The 19,908-nt window shown below is 40.7% G+C and overlaps 1 protein-coding gene across 1 annotated transcript; it reads right to left on the reverse strand.

Moving 5' to 3' along the window:
• Positions 1-13,964: 13,964 nt before the first annotated feature.
• On the reverse strand, positions 13,965-15,540 carry LOC147856015 (uncharacterized). Its single transcript, XM_087329534.1, has one exon. The coding sequence runs from the start codon at positions 15,313-15,315 to the stop codon at positions 14,596-14,598; it is 720 nt and encodes a 239-aa protein (XP_087185660.1). The 5' UTR covers positions 15,316-15,540; the 3' UTR covers positions 13,965-14,595.
• Positions 15,541-19,908: the final 4,368 nt, after the last annotated feature.

Raw genomic sequence — 19,908 nt, forward strand, 5'->3', positions numbered from 1 at the left:
ATTTACTTAACTGAAACTAGGAGTCCGCTTACAAAGAACTTTGGTGATGGTGGTGTGAAGGTTATAGAAGAAGCTAAAGTAAGTAAGGTTTCTGCAGTGTACTATTCGGGAACGATAGGAGTGCATCTCGATGACACACCATGCTGATCATCATTTTGGGAGAAGGTTGTAAGTTACGTACAAAAGCAAAAGTTGAAGATCGAAGACCTTCGTGTTGTCGGAGATTCTGTAAGGGAAAACACTTGATGGGATGTTCCTGTAGAGGGTATGAAAGTCTATGCTTAGATGACGAAACACCAAGACCATGAGGTGATAATGGAAGAGAAAAGGAAAAGGCCGGATGATGAGATTGGCTCGACCAAAAAGCATGAAACAAGAGAAAGCAAAAGAAAAGAGATGGACACAAAAGTCCAAAAAGGTAAATTTGTTCCTTCATTCAAATTAATGTCTGATATTGAAAAAGATACAGATTTAAAAAAACAAATAGAAACAAGAATACTAGACAGTCGAGTAGAATTCACACCAAGAGAAGTGTTAGGTATTACAAAAAAGGAATTTCATGAGGAAATCATTGATATTGTGTGAAGAAAGAAGCAAGTTAATGAGCAGGTTAAAGAGAAAAATCCAAAGGTGGCACATGTAGTGGTGAGCAATGAGTCAGACAATGTCATTGTCGATTCTCAACATGCATCAACCTCAATGGTAAGTTCAATTGATGCAAGAAACCACTACTCTTGCAAATGTTGGGCAAGCGCCACTACTGAGCATCATGTGAAGATTGGAAATGTTCTAGATCCGGTGATGGCGCTTATTGATCATGGTTCTGAAATAAATATAATGAGTGTTGATTTTTACAAGAAAGGTAGATGGACAATTGATGCTCAACATGGTTGGCGAGAAAAAGCAACCACATCAGTCACCAAAGATTTATTCGGTGCATGCCCAAATGTAAAGGTTACTATTGGTGATATAGAAGTAGATCAACATTTCTTTGTGCAGGAAGGATCTACCTATCCAATAAACTTCGGACAACCATACATCACAACAATACGGATGGAGTCCAAAGTCTGCGACAATGGTTTTGCCTATACTAAAATCCATAACCAAGATAGGTGATGACCTATACAGTTTATTACAGTTCACCCAAATCATGAGAGGAACAAGCAAGAGCTTTGTGATCATTGGATACCAAAAGAATGTGATGATTCTAATAATTAGGTTTTTTACTGGGAATGTTGCAAATGAGGGTTGCAATAGTCCCATTATTAAAAGACCCTCATATGGGGCATTACAACATATGAATAAGTCATTTCATGTTTCTGAAAGTGATGCTATATGTGTGACTAGGATGTATGAATGCAAGAGGAACTTGAAAAAGAATGCAAATTCATATTATGTTGCCGAACACTCTCAAGTGTGCCAAGTTCAGCTTCTTTCCGAAGTACAAGTCATGTGGCGATACTTTTCCTCCAGCTGCAAATGTCCGATTCTAAAGGGAAAGGGTTCTTCTGACTTCGACATATGCTTCTCCTCAAGCATTGCCCATGTTGTTTCCTCAATTGTCTAATTCTTTGCCTCATCCACACCGTTCTATTCCGGTGTGTATTTACAAGAGAACTCGCGTTGAATTCCCTTCTTTTTGTAGATAGCTTGAGAACTAATCGGAAAGGTACTCTTTTCGGCCATCAAACCTTAGGCACTTGATCTATCTTCTAGTCTCCCATCCCGCAAGGATGTTCACCTTGAGAAAACATGAGAATACTTTGCTTTTCTTCTCGATCAAGCATGCCCAGGTTGGCCGAGTGTAGTCATCGATGAAGGTTGCGAAGTAACGACTCCCACTTATACTCACATTCTACGCCAACCCCCACACATCCGAGTGGATTAAATCGATTATGGCTTCGATTGCACTCATTGGAGAATGGAAGTTTGTGTTACTTCCCTAACTGATAGGATTCGCTAACCTAGCCCTTTCAGCCATTGAATTTCAGCAAGACGAAAACAATGTTTTTCGTCTGCATCTCTTGAAGCCGCAGGAAGTTGACATGGCCAAACAGCTTGTGCCACAGGTCGATATCCGATTTGACCTTTCGCCCTTTGGAAAATATAGCGGTGCATACATTGTTTGTCTCGAGGATAAACATTCTCCCTTCTCAGAGCCATTGCGCAATAATCTGCTCCTCGTCCTCTATGAAGCACCCGAGGTGAGTAATCGAACTTGCATGCCCTGGTTGACAATTTCTCCAAACGACACCGAGTTCTTGGTGATTGTTGGCACATGCAAGAAATTTCTCATCATTCCTCTTTGACCAACATGGCTCAAAGGGACGTCTCTGATATGTTTGATGGGTGCGGGGTGTCATAGCCAGTTTCGACGACCCTCGGTTGTTCCGGCTTCTCTGGTGTCGAAACCACTCCTTGTGATTCGTTATATGGTTCGATGCTCTGGAATCCACGTCCCACACTTCATTCGACTTCGAGGTGCTTGCCACAATCGAGTTGGCTTTGTGCTTCTTATCGAAGGTAGGATCTGATCCGGCTCATCCTGAGCCTTCAGTGTAGTGCGACCTTTGACACCTATTTGTGTCACCCTGGCTCGATTCGGCTCGGTTTGAATCAACGCACTTTTTCCAGCACTCACTCTCTGTGTGACCCTTCTAACAATAGTACCAGCAGTCTGATACTGTCCTTCCTAGCTGGCTTTCGGCACTGCCTTGACTCCACCTGCTCTTGGAGGGTCCTGAACTGTTGTCGGCATTTCGATTATGCCTCGAGTTCTGCTCCTGTCGACCACCTCCATTGTGTGCCAACCCACCTCGTCCACCATGACTAGGGTTCTTTCTGTCTTTGAGTACAACATCTTGTTGTCAGCATGTGTACTCAGCAACACACCCGTGTGGTTTTCCTCTCCAGCGAACATTGACTATAAGTCGAAAAATGACGGAAGCTTCTCTCAATTGGCTCGTATTTCTGAGCTAACCCATGGAGGCAGATCTGCACCATCTCGTCTTCATGCACAGTAACATTGATGGACCCAAGTGCATCACAGATGTCCTTGATTTTTGTGGTGTAGTCAGTTACCGACATACTTGCTTGTTAGACATTGTTGGGCTCTTGTTTGAGCTCCAACTTACGGGTTGTGGTGTTGGCGGAAAATACCCTCTTGAGGTTCCCCCAAGCATCCTTCGGCGACCTTTCATCTTTTTGTAGTTGAGTATCTGATCACTCACACAAGACTCAAAGTAGTACAAGACTCGGTGTGTCGCTTGCTCCCAGGCTGGAAAGTCTTTCTACAACAGCTCCGATGCTACATCATTTGCTCCTTCCACATAACTCTAGTATCCATGGCCAAGTAGATATCGAGCTCCTATCGAGCTTCTATGTCGGAAGTGAGCTTCCCATACCTTTGTCCATGTTCCTATTGTTCGGAACAAAACTCTTCTTCTTTGTGTTAATTCGCTTTGTCGGCAGTAGAGGATTCTTCTAACCCTCGCACTTTGATACCATCTAAAATATAACGTGTGGAAGCTTGCGAGTTAACAACATAGCCGGCTATGCTGAATAACAGACAACAGTTAGGTAAACATAGAGAATGGAAATACACAATGAGAGAGAGACCGAGTGAGCAGACAAACAAAATTTCTATTACAAAAATACTTTGTCCATACAATGTGCTTAGTGAGCACTATTTATACAAGTCCTCAAAAGGACTAACAGAAGTACCGACAAGTACTTCAAAGCTGATAAATGAGCTAATGAGACTAACTCTCAAAAATATTCCTACAATAAATAGCGGTCCTAACGACTTGTCGGCTCCCCGCCGATCTAGCCTAGTCGATCCGGTTAGGCTTCTTCAGCCAATCTGGCCCAAGTTGAGCTTGCTCGATCAACAATTATTACCTCTTGATATCGCATAAACTCTACGTCCTATCAAGAATAAAACCTATCAAGCAAATTAACTAGGAGAGTTAATCTCTTTTTCCTTCTAAAGGCATGATGAATTATAGCCATCAACAAACACTTCCCATGCTTTATAGCCATCAAATTGAACATGATAGGCAAATACATCAATTAATTGACACATTTAGGCATGGAAGACCTCATGATCAAAACATTCTAAATTGAAAACCAATGGTGGTTTTCCTAAGAACTTGTGAAACACTTTAATTTAGTGGTGTGTAAATTCAAAAATTAATGGGAAATGATGTGATATAATTGATCCATAAGACACTAAAATATCCAAAATCTATGGAAAAAACCCTTTAGTATGCATTACATACATTTGATCCAACCCACTCCAAGTATCCTTACATTGTGCCGATTGAAAGGTATAACCTCCCTTAATCCATTTCCATCGTATAACTAGGTTCATCTCTCTTAATCCATTTCCATGCACCATTAACATAACTACTTCCTCAAAATTTCCTTCCTCTTGGCCTCTAGTCCATCCATAACTTCTCTCTCTCTCTCTCATTGTAGCCCTATTATAGTGTTTTTAACTCACATTATTAATATAGTTGTATTTTCACCCCAAGAAAAGGAGATAGTGAGAGCACTAAATTTTAGTTTATTTTTGTGTGGGGTAGAATGAACATCTTTCAGCCTAACTAAGATACCACCACCATATTTTCTAATATTTTTCTCATATTAAGTAAGTCTCTTAGTATTTAGTCACTTGCACATTGTGGGACATCATGAATGCTAAGGAAATCAACAATTTATTCTTTCAAAATTCAATCTCTTAAACATAAAGGGCAAGGTTTGTGGTTGATATTCATAGTGGGCTTCCTCACCCAAAAAAGGTAACATTAAGATAACATGAATTTTTATTCTAGGATAAATGTTCTCCTTAAAAAACATTCTCCAATGAATGTGGAAAAGAATGGCATGCAGAAGCAATATAGGAAACCGAACAATAGAAAACACAGGTTTAATGGAAGGCTTAGGTTTGCACAATACGCACGGGAGAGACAGAGAGAGAGAGAGTAAAAACCAGAACTACATTCAAAATAATACTCAATTTGTACATCGTGTGTGTTCAATGAACACTTTTATACAAGTCCTTTTCGAACTAACAGAAGTACTGAAAGTACTTCAATGCTCATTAAGGAGCCCCTACACTAACTCCCAAATATATTCCTTGCGGAATATCTTTCCGATGGCCTCACGGTTTCTGCACCGATCCGGCCTTCCTATGCACCGGTCTGTGTACCGGTACCGATCTGGCCTAACCGATCGGTCCCAACCGATCTAGTCCTCGGCTTCCTCAGCCGATCCAGCCGATGTTGAGCTTGTCTCTCAACACTCCCCCTCAAGCTCAACTTGAGGCTCTTCGGGATCTTCCGGGTCACGGCTCCGGTTCCTCCTGGCTCCACGCCTCGCTCGCGCTCCTCGGCCTATTCGACTCCGCGCGCTTCGACCCTTTCAGTCGGCTTGTCTGCTCCCACGGCCCTTCACAACTCCCTTGCTGTCATGGTGTTCGCGCTTCTCCTACTGCCTTCTTTTTCGGTTGGCCCTCGGTTGATTCAGTGTATCCGAATCAAACATCCGAACCGACTCGCCTACCTCCGATCGGTTCTCGCTCTCGTCCGAGTTGGCTATCTCCAACTCCTCTTCGGTCTTCTCGACCTTGACGGCGTCATCTCCCCCATGCTTGGTTGGCTTCGGCTCTTTCTTTCGGTTGCTCCCCTTATGTCCGCTTTTGGACTCTTCCGCGGATCCGCCCTCAGTTTCTTTAGCCGATCCGAAGTCGAATTTGTCATCCGACTCGGTGTCGCGGCCTCTTCCGCTCCCTTCTTCCTCCCTTGCTCGATCTTTTGAGACTGTTCTCCGCCTCAAGTTTGGCACGTCGAGGTGACGCAACCCAAGCGCACCTGAGAATTGCCGCAACTTGTCCAGACCAAGGGGCTTGGTGAAGATGTCGGTAGTTTGTCGATCCGTCGGAACATACTGAAGTTCGACTTTACCAGAAAGGACACGCTCACGGACAAAATGGTAGTGCACCTCAATGTGCTTGGTCCGCGCGTGGAAAACGGGGTTCTTCGTGAGCTGGATGCTACTGAGGTTGTGGAAGTAGATCGTCCTCGGATCGGACACCTCCTCTTGCAGGTCCTTAAGTAGCCGCTTCAACCATATGGCTTCGCATGTCGCGCCAGCCGCTCCTCGGTACTCAGCTTCGATGCTTGATAGTGCAACTGTCGGTTGCTTCTTACTACTCCACGCGATCGCAACACTCCTGAGGGAGAACGCGAAACCGGACGTGGATCAACGATCGGCGACGTTGCCGGCCCAGTCGGCATCGGTGTAGCCGACCAACTGCGGGGCTATATTGGACCGTTATAGTAGCCCCCGGTCCTTAGTGTTGCTTATGTACCGCAGTATGCGTTGTGCACACTGAAGGTGCTCCTCGGTAGGTCGCGCCATGAACTGACTGATCACCCCTACCGGATAACTGAGATCGGGTTGGGTGATTGTCAAGTAGATAAGGCTTCCGACAATTTGTCGGAACCTCGTCGGGTCGCATACCTTTCCGGAGTTGGGGCGAAGCTTGATGGTTCTATCCAGAGGAGTCGAGACGGACTTACAGTCGGCCATCCCGAATTTGAAGAGCATACTTAGCACATAATGGCATTGTCTGATCAATATGCCTTAGGGGGTACGGATCACTTCGATCCCGAGGAAGTAATGAAGATCCCCCAGGTCCTTCATGTCGAACGATGCCGCAAGCTGGAACTTCACGCGGTCGATTTCACCGAGGTCGGCGCCGGTGATGACCAAGTCATCAACATATAGTAAAATACTGACCGGACTAAGTCGACCTTTCCGGATGAACAAGGAAGAGTCCGATTTTGACGTTGCAAAGCCCATCCGACGTAGTTGCTGTGTGATCTTCGCGTTCCATGCACGCAGGGCTTCCTTCAATCCGTAAAGGGACTTCTTCAATCGGCACACTGCCGACGTGTTCGTTTCGGAGTGAAATCCGGGGGGCTATACCATGTACACCTGTTCCTCAAGCTCACCTTGCAGGAACGCATTCTTTACATCCATCTGATGTAAGTGCCACCCCTTTGCCGCAGCTACCGCAAGCAAAACACGGACGGTCGTCATTTTCGCGACCGGCACAAACGTCTCATCGTAGTCGATGCTGTGTTTCTGCGCATAGCCTTTTGCAGCTAACCGGGCCTTGTATCGGTTGACCCCGCCGTCGATGTTGTACTTGACCTTGTACACCCACCTACATCCGGTCGGCTTCACACCCTTCAGTGCGTCAACCAGGTCCCAGGTCTCGTTTTCCACCAACGTGTGCATCTCTTCCTCCATCGCGGCGCGCCAATTCGCATCCTTAGCCGCTTCTGCGTAGTTCTCCAGCTCACGCACTTTTGCTACACGGGTCACGTACGCATAATGATGCTCCATGTACTCATTGTATCCGAACCGCACAATTGGGTTCTTCTGGCGAGTAGATCGGCGTAATCGGTCATTAGCCGATGTTGAGGTCTTCTCGACCGACGCGGACTTCACTCTTGAAGACCCGTCATCGCTTCCCTCGGAATCGGAATCCAACACCTTCTTCTTCCCTTTCTCTTTGCGCGTAAGCCGTCTCCTCGGCTTCCTGTGCAGGGAATGCACAATCGAGTCTCCACTACTCGCCTGCTCTTCATCGGACTGGTCGAACCGACTTAGTCGTCCATTTGGTCCACTTAACCGAAACGAAATTGGACTCTCTTCGTGGGTCCCGATTTCATGCTCATCCAGAGGCATCTCAATCTCGCTGACCTCATCGTTAGAGCTCGGATTGGAGTTGAGATCCGGAGTCGCAGGCAAGTACCAGGACGCGGACTCATCAAACACAACGTCCCGGCTCACGCGCGCTTGTTTGGTGCGCAGGTTATAACACTTATAACCCTTCTACTCGTCCGACTAACCGACCAAGATACATTTCTCGGCCTTTGCGTCCAGCTTCCTCCGTTTCTCCTTCGGCACATGCACATACGCAATGCTACCGAAAACTCGTAAGTACCCGGACGCGGACTCATCAAACACAACGTCCCGGCTCATGCGTGCTTGTTTGGTGGGCGGGTTATAACACTTATAACCCTTCTGCTCGTCTGACTAACCGACCAAGATACATTTCTCGGCCTTTGCGTCCAGCTTCCTCCGTTTCTCCTTCGGCACATGCACATACGCAATGCTACCGAAAACTCGTAAGTGTCGCAAGTTCGGCTTCGTTCCGAAATATAGCTCGTGCGTTGACGCTTTGTCTCCGATCCAGTTCTGGATGTATACCGCAGTCCTTACCACCTCGGCCCAGTAGAACTTGGGCAAGCTCTTCTCCTCTAGCATTGCCCGTGCCGCTTCCACAACCGACGGATTTTTCCTCTCGGCCACGCCGTTTTGCTCTGGCGTGTATTTACAACTGAATTCGCGCCGAATTCCCATCTGTTGTAGATAACCGTTGAATTGACCAGAAAAGTATTCTTTTCCGCCATCCGACCACAGGGACCTGATCTTTCTTCCTGTTTCCGTTTCCACGAACCCTTTGAGGTCCCAAAAACAGTCGAGGACTTCGCTCTTCCTCTCAATGAGGTAGATCCACGTGTGTCGCATGTAGTTGTCGATGAAGGAGACGAAATATCGGCTCCCACCAAGACTAACGTTTTGTGTCGGCCCCCACACATCGGAGTGTATCAAGTCAAGCTTGTTCCGTCTCCGGTTACGCTCGTTGGGGAAAGGAAGTCGGTGTTGCTTCCCAAGCTGGCAGGCTTCACAAATTTGTGCCTTCCGACCACTAAATTTGGCCAATCCGAACACCACTTGTTTCGATTGCAGGTCTTGAAGACACTGGTAGTTGACGTGGCCTATCCGTTTGTGCCATAAGTCGATGTTCGACTCGACTTTTTGTCCCTTCGCGAACATTGCGGTGCCATAAGTCGATGTCCGCCCTTGCGCAATAACACGGCCTTCTTCCTCAATGAAGCACCCGAGGCGTGTAAATCGGACCTCCATTCCTTGGTCGACGATCTGTCCGACCGACACCAAGTTCTTCGTGATTGTCGGAACGTGTAGCACGTTCATGAGTTTCCCTTTCTGCCTGACATGGCTCAGGGGAACTTCTCCGACATTCGCGGTCGGATGCGGAGTGTCGTCTCCAGTTGTGACTACTCCCGGTTGCATCGGTTCTTCTAGGTACGAGAACCACTCCTTATGGCTCGTCATGTGATTTGACGCGTCGGAGTCGACGTACCACACCTCGTCCGATTTCGGGGTGGTCTGCTTAATTGAGTTTGTTTCGTGTCTCGTCACGAAGGCCGACCCTTTTCCAACTTTTCCGGATCCTTCGGCATAGTGCGATAGTTGTTGGTTTTCTTTGTCGGTATGTCCGGAACCAGATCCTGAGCCCGTCCTCTCCGACTCGGTGTGCCTTTTCCAGCACTCACTCTCCCTGTGGCCTTTCTTGCCACAGTACCAACATTCCGTGGCGGGTTTTCGTTGCCAGTTCTCACCGCCTCGACTCCCCTTGTTTCCGGAGGGTCCAGAATTGCTATCGACATCATTTCAGTGCCTCCTTCCTTGATCTCGTCGGCCACCTCCATTGCGCACCGACTCGCCTTGTCCTCCACGTCCACGGGGCCTATCTCCCTCCGTGTACAACATCTTGTTGTTCGTGTGTGTGCTCGTTGACGCACCGGCGTGGTTCTCCTCTACCAGGATCATTGACTGTAAGTCCAAAAAGGACAGCGCATTCTTCCGGGTACACACAACAGTTCGGAACGCCCCGAACTTCGACGCCAAACCCCCGAGACAGACCTGGACCATCTCGCTTTCCTCGATGTTCACATCAATGGAAGCTAAGGAGTCGCATATGTCCTTGATCTTCGAGGTATAGTCAGCCACCGGCAAATCACGTTGTCGTAGGTTGCTCAACTCCTATCTGAGCTAAAGCTTCCTAGCTGTGGTGCTCACGGCGAAGATCTTCTTCAGATTTTCCCGCGCACCCTTCAGCGTTTTTGCATCTCGAATGTAGCTTAATAGTTGTTCACCCACACAAGACGCGAAACAGTACAACACTCTGCTCGCCGATTTTTCCCACACCGAGAAGTCTTTGTGTGTCGATATGGGTGCCGCGTCATTCGCTCCTTTGACATAGCTCCAGTAACCGTGCCCAAGCAAGTACTGGTGCATCTTGTAGGACCAAGATGCGTAGTTGGTTATGTCGTGCTTCTCCGCCGAAAGCGAGCTAGCCATTCCTCTGTCCATCGGTTTTCTTGTTCTTCTTCGTTGGTTTTTCCTTCAAGCAAAGTCTATTGTAGAGGTTCTCAACCCTTGCGCTCTGATACCATGAAAAGAATGGTGTGCGGAAGCAATATAGGAAACCGAACAACAGAAAACGCAGGTTTAATGGAAGGCTTAGGTTTGCACAATACGCACGGGAGAGACAGAGAGAGAGAGAGTAAAAGCCAGAACTATATTCAAAATAATACTCAATCTGTACATCGTGTGTGTTCAATGAACACTTTTATACAAGTCCTTTTCGGACTAACAGAAGTACTGACAGTACTTCAATGCTCATTAAGGAGCCCCTACACTAACTCCCAAATATACTCCTTGCGGAATATCTTTCCAATGGCCTCATAGTTTCTGCACCAATCCGGCCTTCCTACGCACCGGTACCGATCCAGCCTAACCGATCGGTCCCAACCGATCTGGTCCTCGGCTTGCTCAGCAGATCCGGCCGATGTTGAGCTTGTCTCTCAACAAATGTATACTCTGTTACAACTATTGCATGGCATTATTCCCCATGTATCCAAGATGACATTGGATAGTTTATGTAGTAATGAAGGGATCACAATGAGTTGCTTATCCGTCAATGTCTTAAGCTCTTTGAGTGGACTTTCAAATGAATGTTGTATAGACAAATATGGATACTAGAGAATCCATTAATGATAGTGTATAATGGGATCCTCATTCCATCTCAAAGAATTACTATATATGGCGTTTTAGGATGTTTCCAAGTCATGCATGATCCAATACAAGCACCAACCAAGGAGATATAGAAAACTCTTTCAGGTGACTTAAAAGTATATTCTTTTGCACAAAAAAGTAAATACTCGAGGATCATACAATAATAACAAATCATTTTCATCCTTATTGCAATGAAATCAAGTATTATACAAGCGACTTGATGAAGTGGTCCAATCATGTGTATAGATATAAATATACAAACTTTTCCATGTGTTTCTATGTTGTGACATATTACCTAGATAGTCTTCTTTCTTGATAATAAATATTGCACTAAGTAGGCCAAATAGAGCTTATTAAGTAGATTATTGCATAAAATATGAAACCACCATATTTCTATGGAAAATCTATGTTTTTTGTTGTATACATGCTACACATGTTTATTTTCATGTGTAGATGAATAATGTAAGCATGAGTTGCGAAAAGAAAAATATGTGGAATCTTGATTTCGATACATGTTAATAACTTGGTTTGATTTACATTTCAATACATCAAGCATATTATGATGACTATGTAAATTGGCCCTTTTAAAAAGGTGGATGTTGCTTTATTTTATAAGTTGTTTTCAAACTTAAATTTTCTTTTACAAAGTCAATTGTACCATGGTTCATGAATTGAAAGTATCACGTAAGCATAGTGGGTCCAATTATGTTGACTTTGGAGCTTTGAATTCTCCAAAAAAGTTAGTATATATGAATATTCTTCTACAACGACATATTTAATAAACAACAAATAAGGATTGTATTAATATATTCTAAATAACTATACTTGTGTGGCACGCATCGTGTTGCCTAGTAAAGGGGCCCTTCTAGCCAATATATGATGCATATTTATATGAAGAATGCTTAACGAACTTTCAAGTAATAAAGAGCAAGTGATTGAGAGACTTGAGTATGTGCGTCATGCTTGTGAATGCAATAAATGGTACGAAAAATTTAAGAAAGTTAAATTTGTTGAATAGAATGAAGAAATTGAAGTGGATGGAATGGTTGACTGTGATTGGAGATAGGGAGATAAGATGAGTTCCTAAGACATTATTACATATTGCTTGATCTTCAAACTTGCATAACTGGGGCGAAATAACATTAGAGGTGCTCATAAATAGTAGCTATAATGTCAATAGCAAAAAAGAAAACACAAATAGTGCATGTACAATGAAGGTAGAGCTTAATTGCGCTTAATTTAAAGCATCATTATGCTATCATGAATGCAAATGTTTCAGTTAAGTGGTTAGCAAGGAAGTCTCGTGGAAATGCCATCAGCTTCAACAAGTATGTAATGGATTCATGACTTAACTTTGAGAGAGTCCATTCAAGTCTAGCTTCATTGATCATTTCCCCTAAAGATGATCAAATTTGGAATATTTCTAAATACGATTTTTGAAGTTTGTGGGCTTGCAAAAATGAAAGTATGATGAAGTTAGTCCATTTATACTACCTTAAAAAATGGATTCCCATCAAGTGAGATGATTTTATAATACTTTGTTTCTATTGCCTTTCTTATATGTTCACAAAATACTTAATACTAGGAAACAACAAAATATTACCAAATAAACATTTCATGTTTGTATTATTGTATATATGTGATTTAATTTAGTTTGGTGGTGTGATATTTTTTTCACTTTGCAATATTCCCTTCTCCTTGTCATTTTTATTTTGAAGGATGAGTACTCGGTATTTTTAGTTTTTTGTACATATATGGTAATGAATGTGTCACATTGTGCCATTTACCTTATGTATTTTTAAAATCCAAGTTAGTAAGATTTGTAAGTTCAAATCCTCATTTCCACTTGGTGTGGATATTTTGGACCATTGTCTGTAATTCGAAATTGGTAAGAAACCCCAGTTGTTTTAGTTTACCATCTTCATTGATGTTCTTATATGTGACAATATTGATGAAGTTCAATCCACTAAAAACTTATTGACAAGTCGCATATATGTTATATGATCCATCATCTCCAGTTTGTGAGCCATATTTTTAAAGCAAAATTTGCCATCATGGATCTTTTTACGAGGGAACTGGAAAGATCATGCAATGGGTCAATTGAAGTTATAGTTCAAAACCCATGATCCATCATGTGGATATTTTTTTTCTTGGCAACACATTAGATGAGGCTTAGGCGAAGTTCCGTTTTGATCCATTTTTCCATGTTGTCCCTTGTGACCTCCCACTTCTTTTCGAGAGGCTTGGGTAGAAATAACATTAGGCTTAGTGTAAAGTCACTTCCTTCATCGAGTATACCATATTTTGTACACGACTAGAACTCTTTTAGCTTAAGTTCTATTTTTACTTTATTTGATTTTAGTTATGATGATTGGATAAATATTCATTTTGTTGTAAAACAATTGTCTCATGGGCCAATTTTGGCCTTAGAAGACGTTAATATATCTTTCTTTCTCTCTCTCTCTCTCTCTCTCTCTCTATATATATATATATATATATATAACAATATAAAATGTGCATACTTGGATACAAGTCACATGGGTTATTCCATCACTAGACCATGGAGATGATTCCCTATGTCCAATCCACCCCAGGACATGCACTTCATGGAGAGCTTACTCATAACTTTGCTTCACCACACTTGGAGCTTATTTTTTTGTTTCGATATATGGAAAACATGAATTCACTCATACTTCGAAATTACAATTGGTCTTTAGGCATAATTGGGCTTCTAGTACATCTTAACATTTTTTTCTTTTGTTCTACTACAACACTAAGTATGCAGCTCCCCTACACACATCTCTCTCCCTTTCTCTAGTTTGACATAACACACATAATGTGTAAGGAGCTATAGAAGAGGATGTCTCCTTCACTCACACACATCTCTCTCCCTTTCTCTAGTTTGACATAACACACATGCATGTGTAAGGAGCTATAGAAGAGGATGTCTCCTTCACAAACACAATAACTTTTTTACCTCTTTTATAAGTACACAATATGCTTCACAACAACATGCTTTATTCCTTATTAAGGATACAAAAACGAAACTAAGATGTTCCTTTTTAGATTGAGCATTATAGCTACTACACAAGGCCTAGATGTAAACTCCAATGTCTATAATCTCTTTGGCTCTATCTCTTTCTTTCTTATGATTCTTTTTATAGGGTGTTCGCACCAAGTCCACCCATGACAATGTGATGGAGAGGACACTTGCTTGCACCACTAGTCATGTCAAATGCTTCATCGTCAATTATAGGCACCCTTGAATGGCGTGTGTCTAGTCTTTGATCCTCGACCTTCCCATTATAAGCAACCACATGTACAAATTCCCACGCGTCCCTTTCTTTTCTCGTCCTCCAACGTTCACACCTTCTTGAACAACGGTCATTCCTTCCTCGTCATTTAAGCGTTTGCATTATGTACTTGGTCCTAGTACCCACAAACACACTATCCATATTAAAGAGGATAAATGATGATGAAATCTTCCCAAATCACATTCAGCAAAGGTGTCCTGCCACATCTCTCTCTTATTGGGGTCACGGAATACTTTACCATTATGTATTTCATTATATGTATAGCTAGCTGGTAGTGATTGCCTCTTGCTTCCAAACAGTAGACTTAGCAATTAATGCATTATAAAATGGGTAGTTGCATGTAGGACATCATTGCATCAAAATCGCTGAACAAGGATCCTTGGAGATTTTCTGGGTCATGATTAGAGTTGATGAATGGGGGGGACAATGCCAGAATGTCCTGATCATCTATTGACAACTGATACTCATTTACGCTGATACCACGAGGTGAAGGATAGGTAGGGTAAAGGAAGGATCGAGTATATTGTGAACTGTGGATGGTGCAAGAGGAAGCACTATTCAAAGAATTAGGGATTAGAGAATTCAGGGTAGAATTTGGTGATGCCACTCGATGCGAAGACGGCGACATGGTTAGATCAGGAGAGAATGCCGGATCCGATGATATTGATACCAAAGGAGGAGAACAATGTTCTGATGATGAATTTAAAGAAGAAGCACATGAAGTTGCAGTAATTCTGGGAGGCTTTGTTTGTCCTCCGTCAGATTCTGCGATTTCGGGCTCTTGTCGTACTGATACATCATCTTTGTTTGACATGGTCGGATCGACATCAATGGAAGCAAAATCATTGTTTCCGGTGAGCTTCTGTACAATGGCGCGGAAGTTCTCCGGATCTGTGGTTATACGTTGCGGGGCGAAAACATGCACCATGCGCACGATCGGTTGGGGTCTGCTAGATTTTGTTTTGGAAGTGCTAGAGTTGTGGATCGCAACTGAATTCGTTGTGTTTCGTGGTCTGCTTACGGAATTAGGAGGAGCCATGGTCCGATTCGATCGGATAATTAGGCTTAGATATGTATTGTATTATGTTAAATGAGACTGTGGCCTCCTTGTTTAAGTTGTGTAATGGATGTTGTTAAGAGCTTTATATGTTAAGATCCAATTGTGAGATATGTTAATCAACATAAATTAGAGGTGGATATATTAGGTAAATAAATATGTTAAGGGTCTAGCTATTGGTATACCATTTAATGAAAGCGCATACATATACATACATATATATATAGGCTCTAATTAATCAAGAAGAGATCGGGTTTATTAGTAGACAAACTTAGCCTTATATATGACATATGTATGAGGGACGAAATAAGAGATTTTTTCTCTGGTATTCTCTCTACCTTAATGCTTTTGACTTTTTCATCCTCTATCCATCCAAGATATCTTTAGTCACCCAAAAGTAAACAAAGCGCGTTTTAGACAATCAAAAATTAAACGAAAATAAGTTTCGATATCAAAAGTCTTCGTTGCTGACAAGAGAGAGAAAAAGAAAAAACCAGGCGAAAAGTTCGTTAAGCGTGCTTTTTAGATTCTATAGAGTTCATGTAACAAAAACAGAAACCTAATACCCTTAACAGTTTTTGCAAATAAATATATCAAACTTTCACAATTTTATCAAACTATGTTGCTTTTTAATTAATCAAATTAACACTAATAATCATTATAAAGAAACTAATAGTAATTATAAAGAAACCGACTAAGATTATCATTAGTATTAATGAGACCATAGGATGCAACTTTTTATATAAAGTTGCTCATAAATTCTCAATTAGGAGCGTTATTTCGAGCCTATAATAATACCCTATAATATAGGAGTGCATTTTTCTACATTTTGCCCTACTGCCAAAAACTACAACAATCATTAAAAATTCCTCGAATTTACATGCTTGAATTTTTTTGACGTTCTCAATGATATTTTATTTTCTTTCTTTGAACTTTGAATGTCCAACCTTAAAAGTATATATGTTTAGATTTCTTAAATATAGAATCTTTTAAATTTGTACCATGGCCATAATATTATAGACACAAACTTAAGGAATAATACTGAAAGCCAATGGATTTGGGGTAGAACTTGTGATAAACAGGTTATCCTAGGTCCAATGGATATTTCACCCCTAAGGACATGAAAAATGTGGCAATCTTGTATCATAAGGAGTCCTACAAAATAAAGGGGACTACGTACACTCGTCTAGACAACATTTAGTATGTGTTGTCAAGACTTTGTTATGTGAGTCAAAGCTCTCTTATCTTCGATCATGCGTTCGTTTATTTATGAGGTATAACAAATTACACCATATTCAACAATATTTCGTCTCTTGCTCTTTCATCAAGTTTTGTTGATGTGGGACTTGGATAACACTACAAACAAAATAGCTTGTTAGTGATGCCAAAATGTGTTGCTAATTGCGTCACTTAAATATCATCACGTTGCTAAGCGACACACATACATATTTACATGCATGCACGCACACACACACACACATACTTACACCTTTACATATATGCAAGCACACTACATAAAACACATACATATATGTAGAAAATTCAGCTCTCGATGCGTAGATGAAAGTTAGAGGGTTCGAAGATCAAATAGGAAAATAAATAAATTAAATTAAATATAACTAATAAGGTGAAGAAGAGACAAAGCAAATGGAGAAAGGATTTTCATATAACATAAGGGGTACAATGGCTTTGTTATATAGGTGTTGCAAAGTCCAACATTTTCTACAAATAGCATTTATTATATATGTTTCTTTGATAGTGCACTTGATAAAGTCTTTGACTTTGTAACAAAGGTCATAAGATCAAGTCTCATGTGTGCATGCATACTCGTCATGTATCCCCACTTTTACTACCAAATGTTAATAATTAAGCTTGAACTTTTAACAATATATACGTAGTTTTCATGAAACACTATTTACATGGTCATTATATTTACAGAGTTTACATAAATATTTACACGCATAAATATTTAAAAATATACATGAAACAATAATTAAGCTTGACTTTAACAATATATACGTAGTTTTCATGAAACACTATTTACATGGTCATTATATTTACAGAGTTTACATAAATATTTACACGCATAAATATTTAAAAATATACATGAAACAATAATTAAGCTTGACTTTAACAATATATACGTAGTTTTCATGAAACACTATTTACATGGTCATTATATTTATAGAGTTTACATAAATATTTACACACATGCATACACACTCGTACCCTTACTTATACAGAAGTACACCGCATAAAACACATTATAATACATATATTTATACATACACACGCATATTGATATGTATGCATTTACAACTAAGTCATAAGCATACAAAAACAGTTATGTCTACACTTTGATACAAGAACTTCATAAATACAATCAAATATGATCACAAATAATATAAAAAACTTTTTTCTTTTGTCCTTCTATCAATGTTTTGCCTAGATAGGCAATAAATCTAAGCATGATAACTAGCCCCATGAAACATGTTGCATCAAAATTGAGAATATGTCTAAAGATTCAAACTTTTTCTTTTCCTAGGCGAACTTTCACAAACATTTGAACTATATAACAAGATGCAGTTTTAACGCAACATAGATAGCAACCAGAAGTTCATGAAGATTAGGAATTCCATAGAGCGATCTATATAACACTACAAGGGCAAAAGATAGAAAATATAAGCATATATAGATAGCAATAGAGATAGAGAAATGCACACTAGTCCTCTCTTCCCTCTCTTTCCAAAGAGAATGTCTCGTTTGACATGAGGTTGTTGGAGTTGAGCTTGTATGGTACTCAAATGAAAAAAGCTAGAATAGTCTCCAATGATTGTCACCATTCCATTTTTACTTTGTTCTAGAAAACAATAGGTACAAGCTTTGAACAAGAAATCAAGTCATGATGGTAATAATTAGGAGGAGAGTTTAATTAATTCACATGATCAGAGAGAGAGAGAGAGAATTAAAATTCCCACCATTGAAACAAATCATTACCAACTATAGTTTCTTTTTTTTCTCTGAAAAAAGTATTCTTCATTTGTAGAATTCTGCATACATGACAAAATGATTAGGCTAAAAACATTACAATGGCTCTAGCCATGATGATCTATGAAAACCACAAATAAGGGTATTGAAAGACAAAAAAAAGAATGTCACGAGACATTGTATATGTATCAAACACAGAATGTAACCATGTCCTCCAACTCCATAATTAGAATAGTTATCCCTATTTTCCTTTCACCTATTCTCCAAGTTGCAACTCCTGTAATGTCACATGAGCTATGATGAATGATATTGACATAGAACGTGGTGGGCCGCCTTGGTTAGCCCACAAATATCCTCTCCCATGTTAACAACTATAGTATTTTATCCTCTATCTTGTTGACATTGGTGATCATTACATGATTAAAGGGAAATATCTTACCAATAGTTAAAACATGGTACTTCTCGTTATGGAAGTTGTCTTGCAAACAATATACACTTGTATATAAGGTTGTGACCATCAAATATATACAGTTTGTGAGCCTCAAAACAATGTTTCAAGTGCTTTGAACTTTGCATAACTAAAACAAATGTTCCTCACATTTTTATTTCGTGTGAATTTGGATAAGAATGATCCTCTTGAGAGGTCCAATGATGCTAAGCTTGGATTGAGCCCCATTCCTCTAAGCATAGATTGGACTCCATCATCAAATAGAAAAAAAGGCAAGAACATCTGTTTTAGCTATATGCAAAATTTAAAACAGTTGTAACATTGTTTAATCCATTGTTCTTTCACAATGGTGAAAGGGTTGATCTCCAAGATTGTTAAGTCAAGATTTGTTGGTTGAAAGGAATTATTTCCAACCAAAAAATCACTAGTCATTCATGAAAACTATAAGAGGTTCTTTGTCCATATTTCAAAATTGGACCAAAATGAGATCACCTTCACAAACCAAGAATACACCTTTCATAAAGGCTTTGAGTTTTGGTCGAATCTGAATTCAGGAAATTGTTAATCAACATAAAAAAACATGAAGAAAAGTAACACCGAAGAAGATAACCTACGTCCAAAGAAAGACTGGCATTTAGAGACCCTAAGAGGGGTGATAAGTTTGATACTCAAAGTTGTGGGTTTGTGATGAAAAGCAAAGTTTATCACATCAAATGCTTTCAACAAACAAAAACCAAAGTTTCTTATCATATTCTCTAATTGAAATTAAAGTATTTACAAAGTTTACTTCTGTCTCACTAGAATATTTGCATTTAGTTCTTGAATGGCATGGATATGATGGCTCAAGTTGTATCTATTCCTATAAAATTGTTACAACTTTGTAAGTAATTTGCTAGAGTTAGATAAGATGATAAGAAACTCTAGCTTTTGTTTGCACATGAAAGGAAGTAAGGCATAATCATGCATACCCTACATGAGGCTTCTTCAAATCCTTAGCAACAAGGTGCAAGTGAAAAAAACATGAAACTATAAAATCCATTATATCCAAAACAGTGGAAACAAATATTGTGAACAAAAGGTTCACTAGCATACAAGGGAGTTATGAAATAAGGATGAAATTGAGCTCAATGGCATGTGAA

The sequence above is a fragment of the Azolla caroliniana genome, unplaced genomic scaffold (genome assembly GCF_043228905.1).
Source record: "Azolla caroliniana isolate FFs.n. ecotype wild unplaced genomic scaffold, voAzoCaro1.0.p SCAF_13, whole genome shotgun sequence".
Lineage (NCBI taxonomy): Eukaryota > Viridiplantae > Streptophyta > Polypodiopsida > Salviniales > Salviniaceae > Azolla > Azolla caroliniana.

Coding starts and splice junctions, on each gene's coding strand:
- LOC147856015 (XM_087329534.1), bottom strand. CDS start 15,315: ATGGCTCCTCCTAATTCCGTAAGCAGACCACGAAACACAACGAATTCA.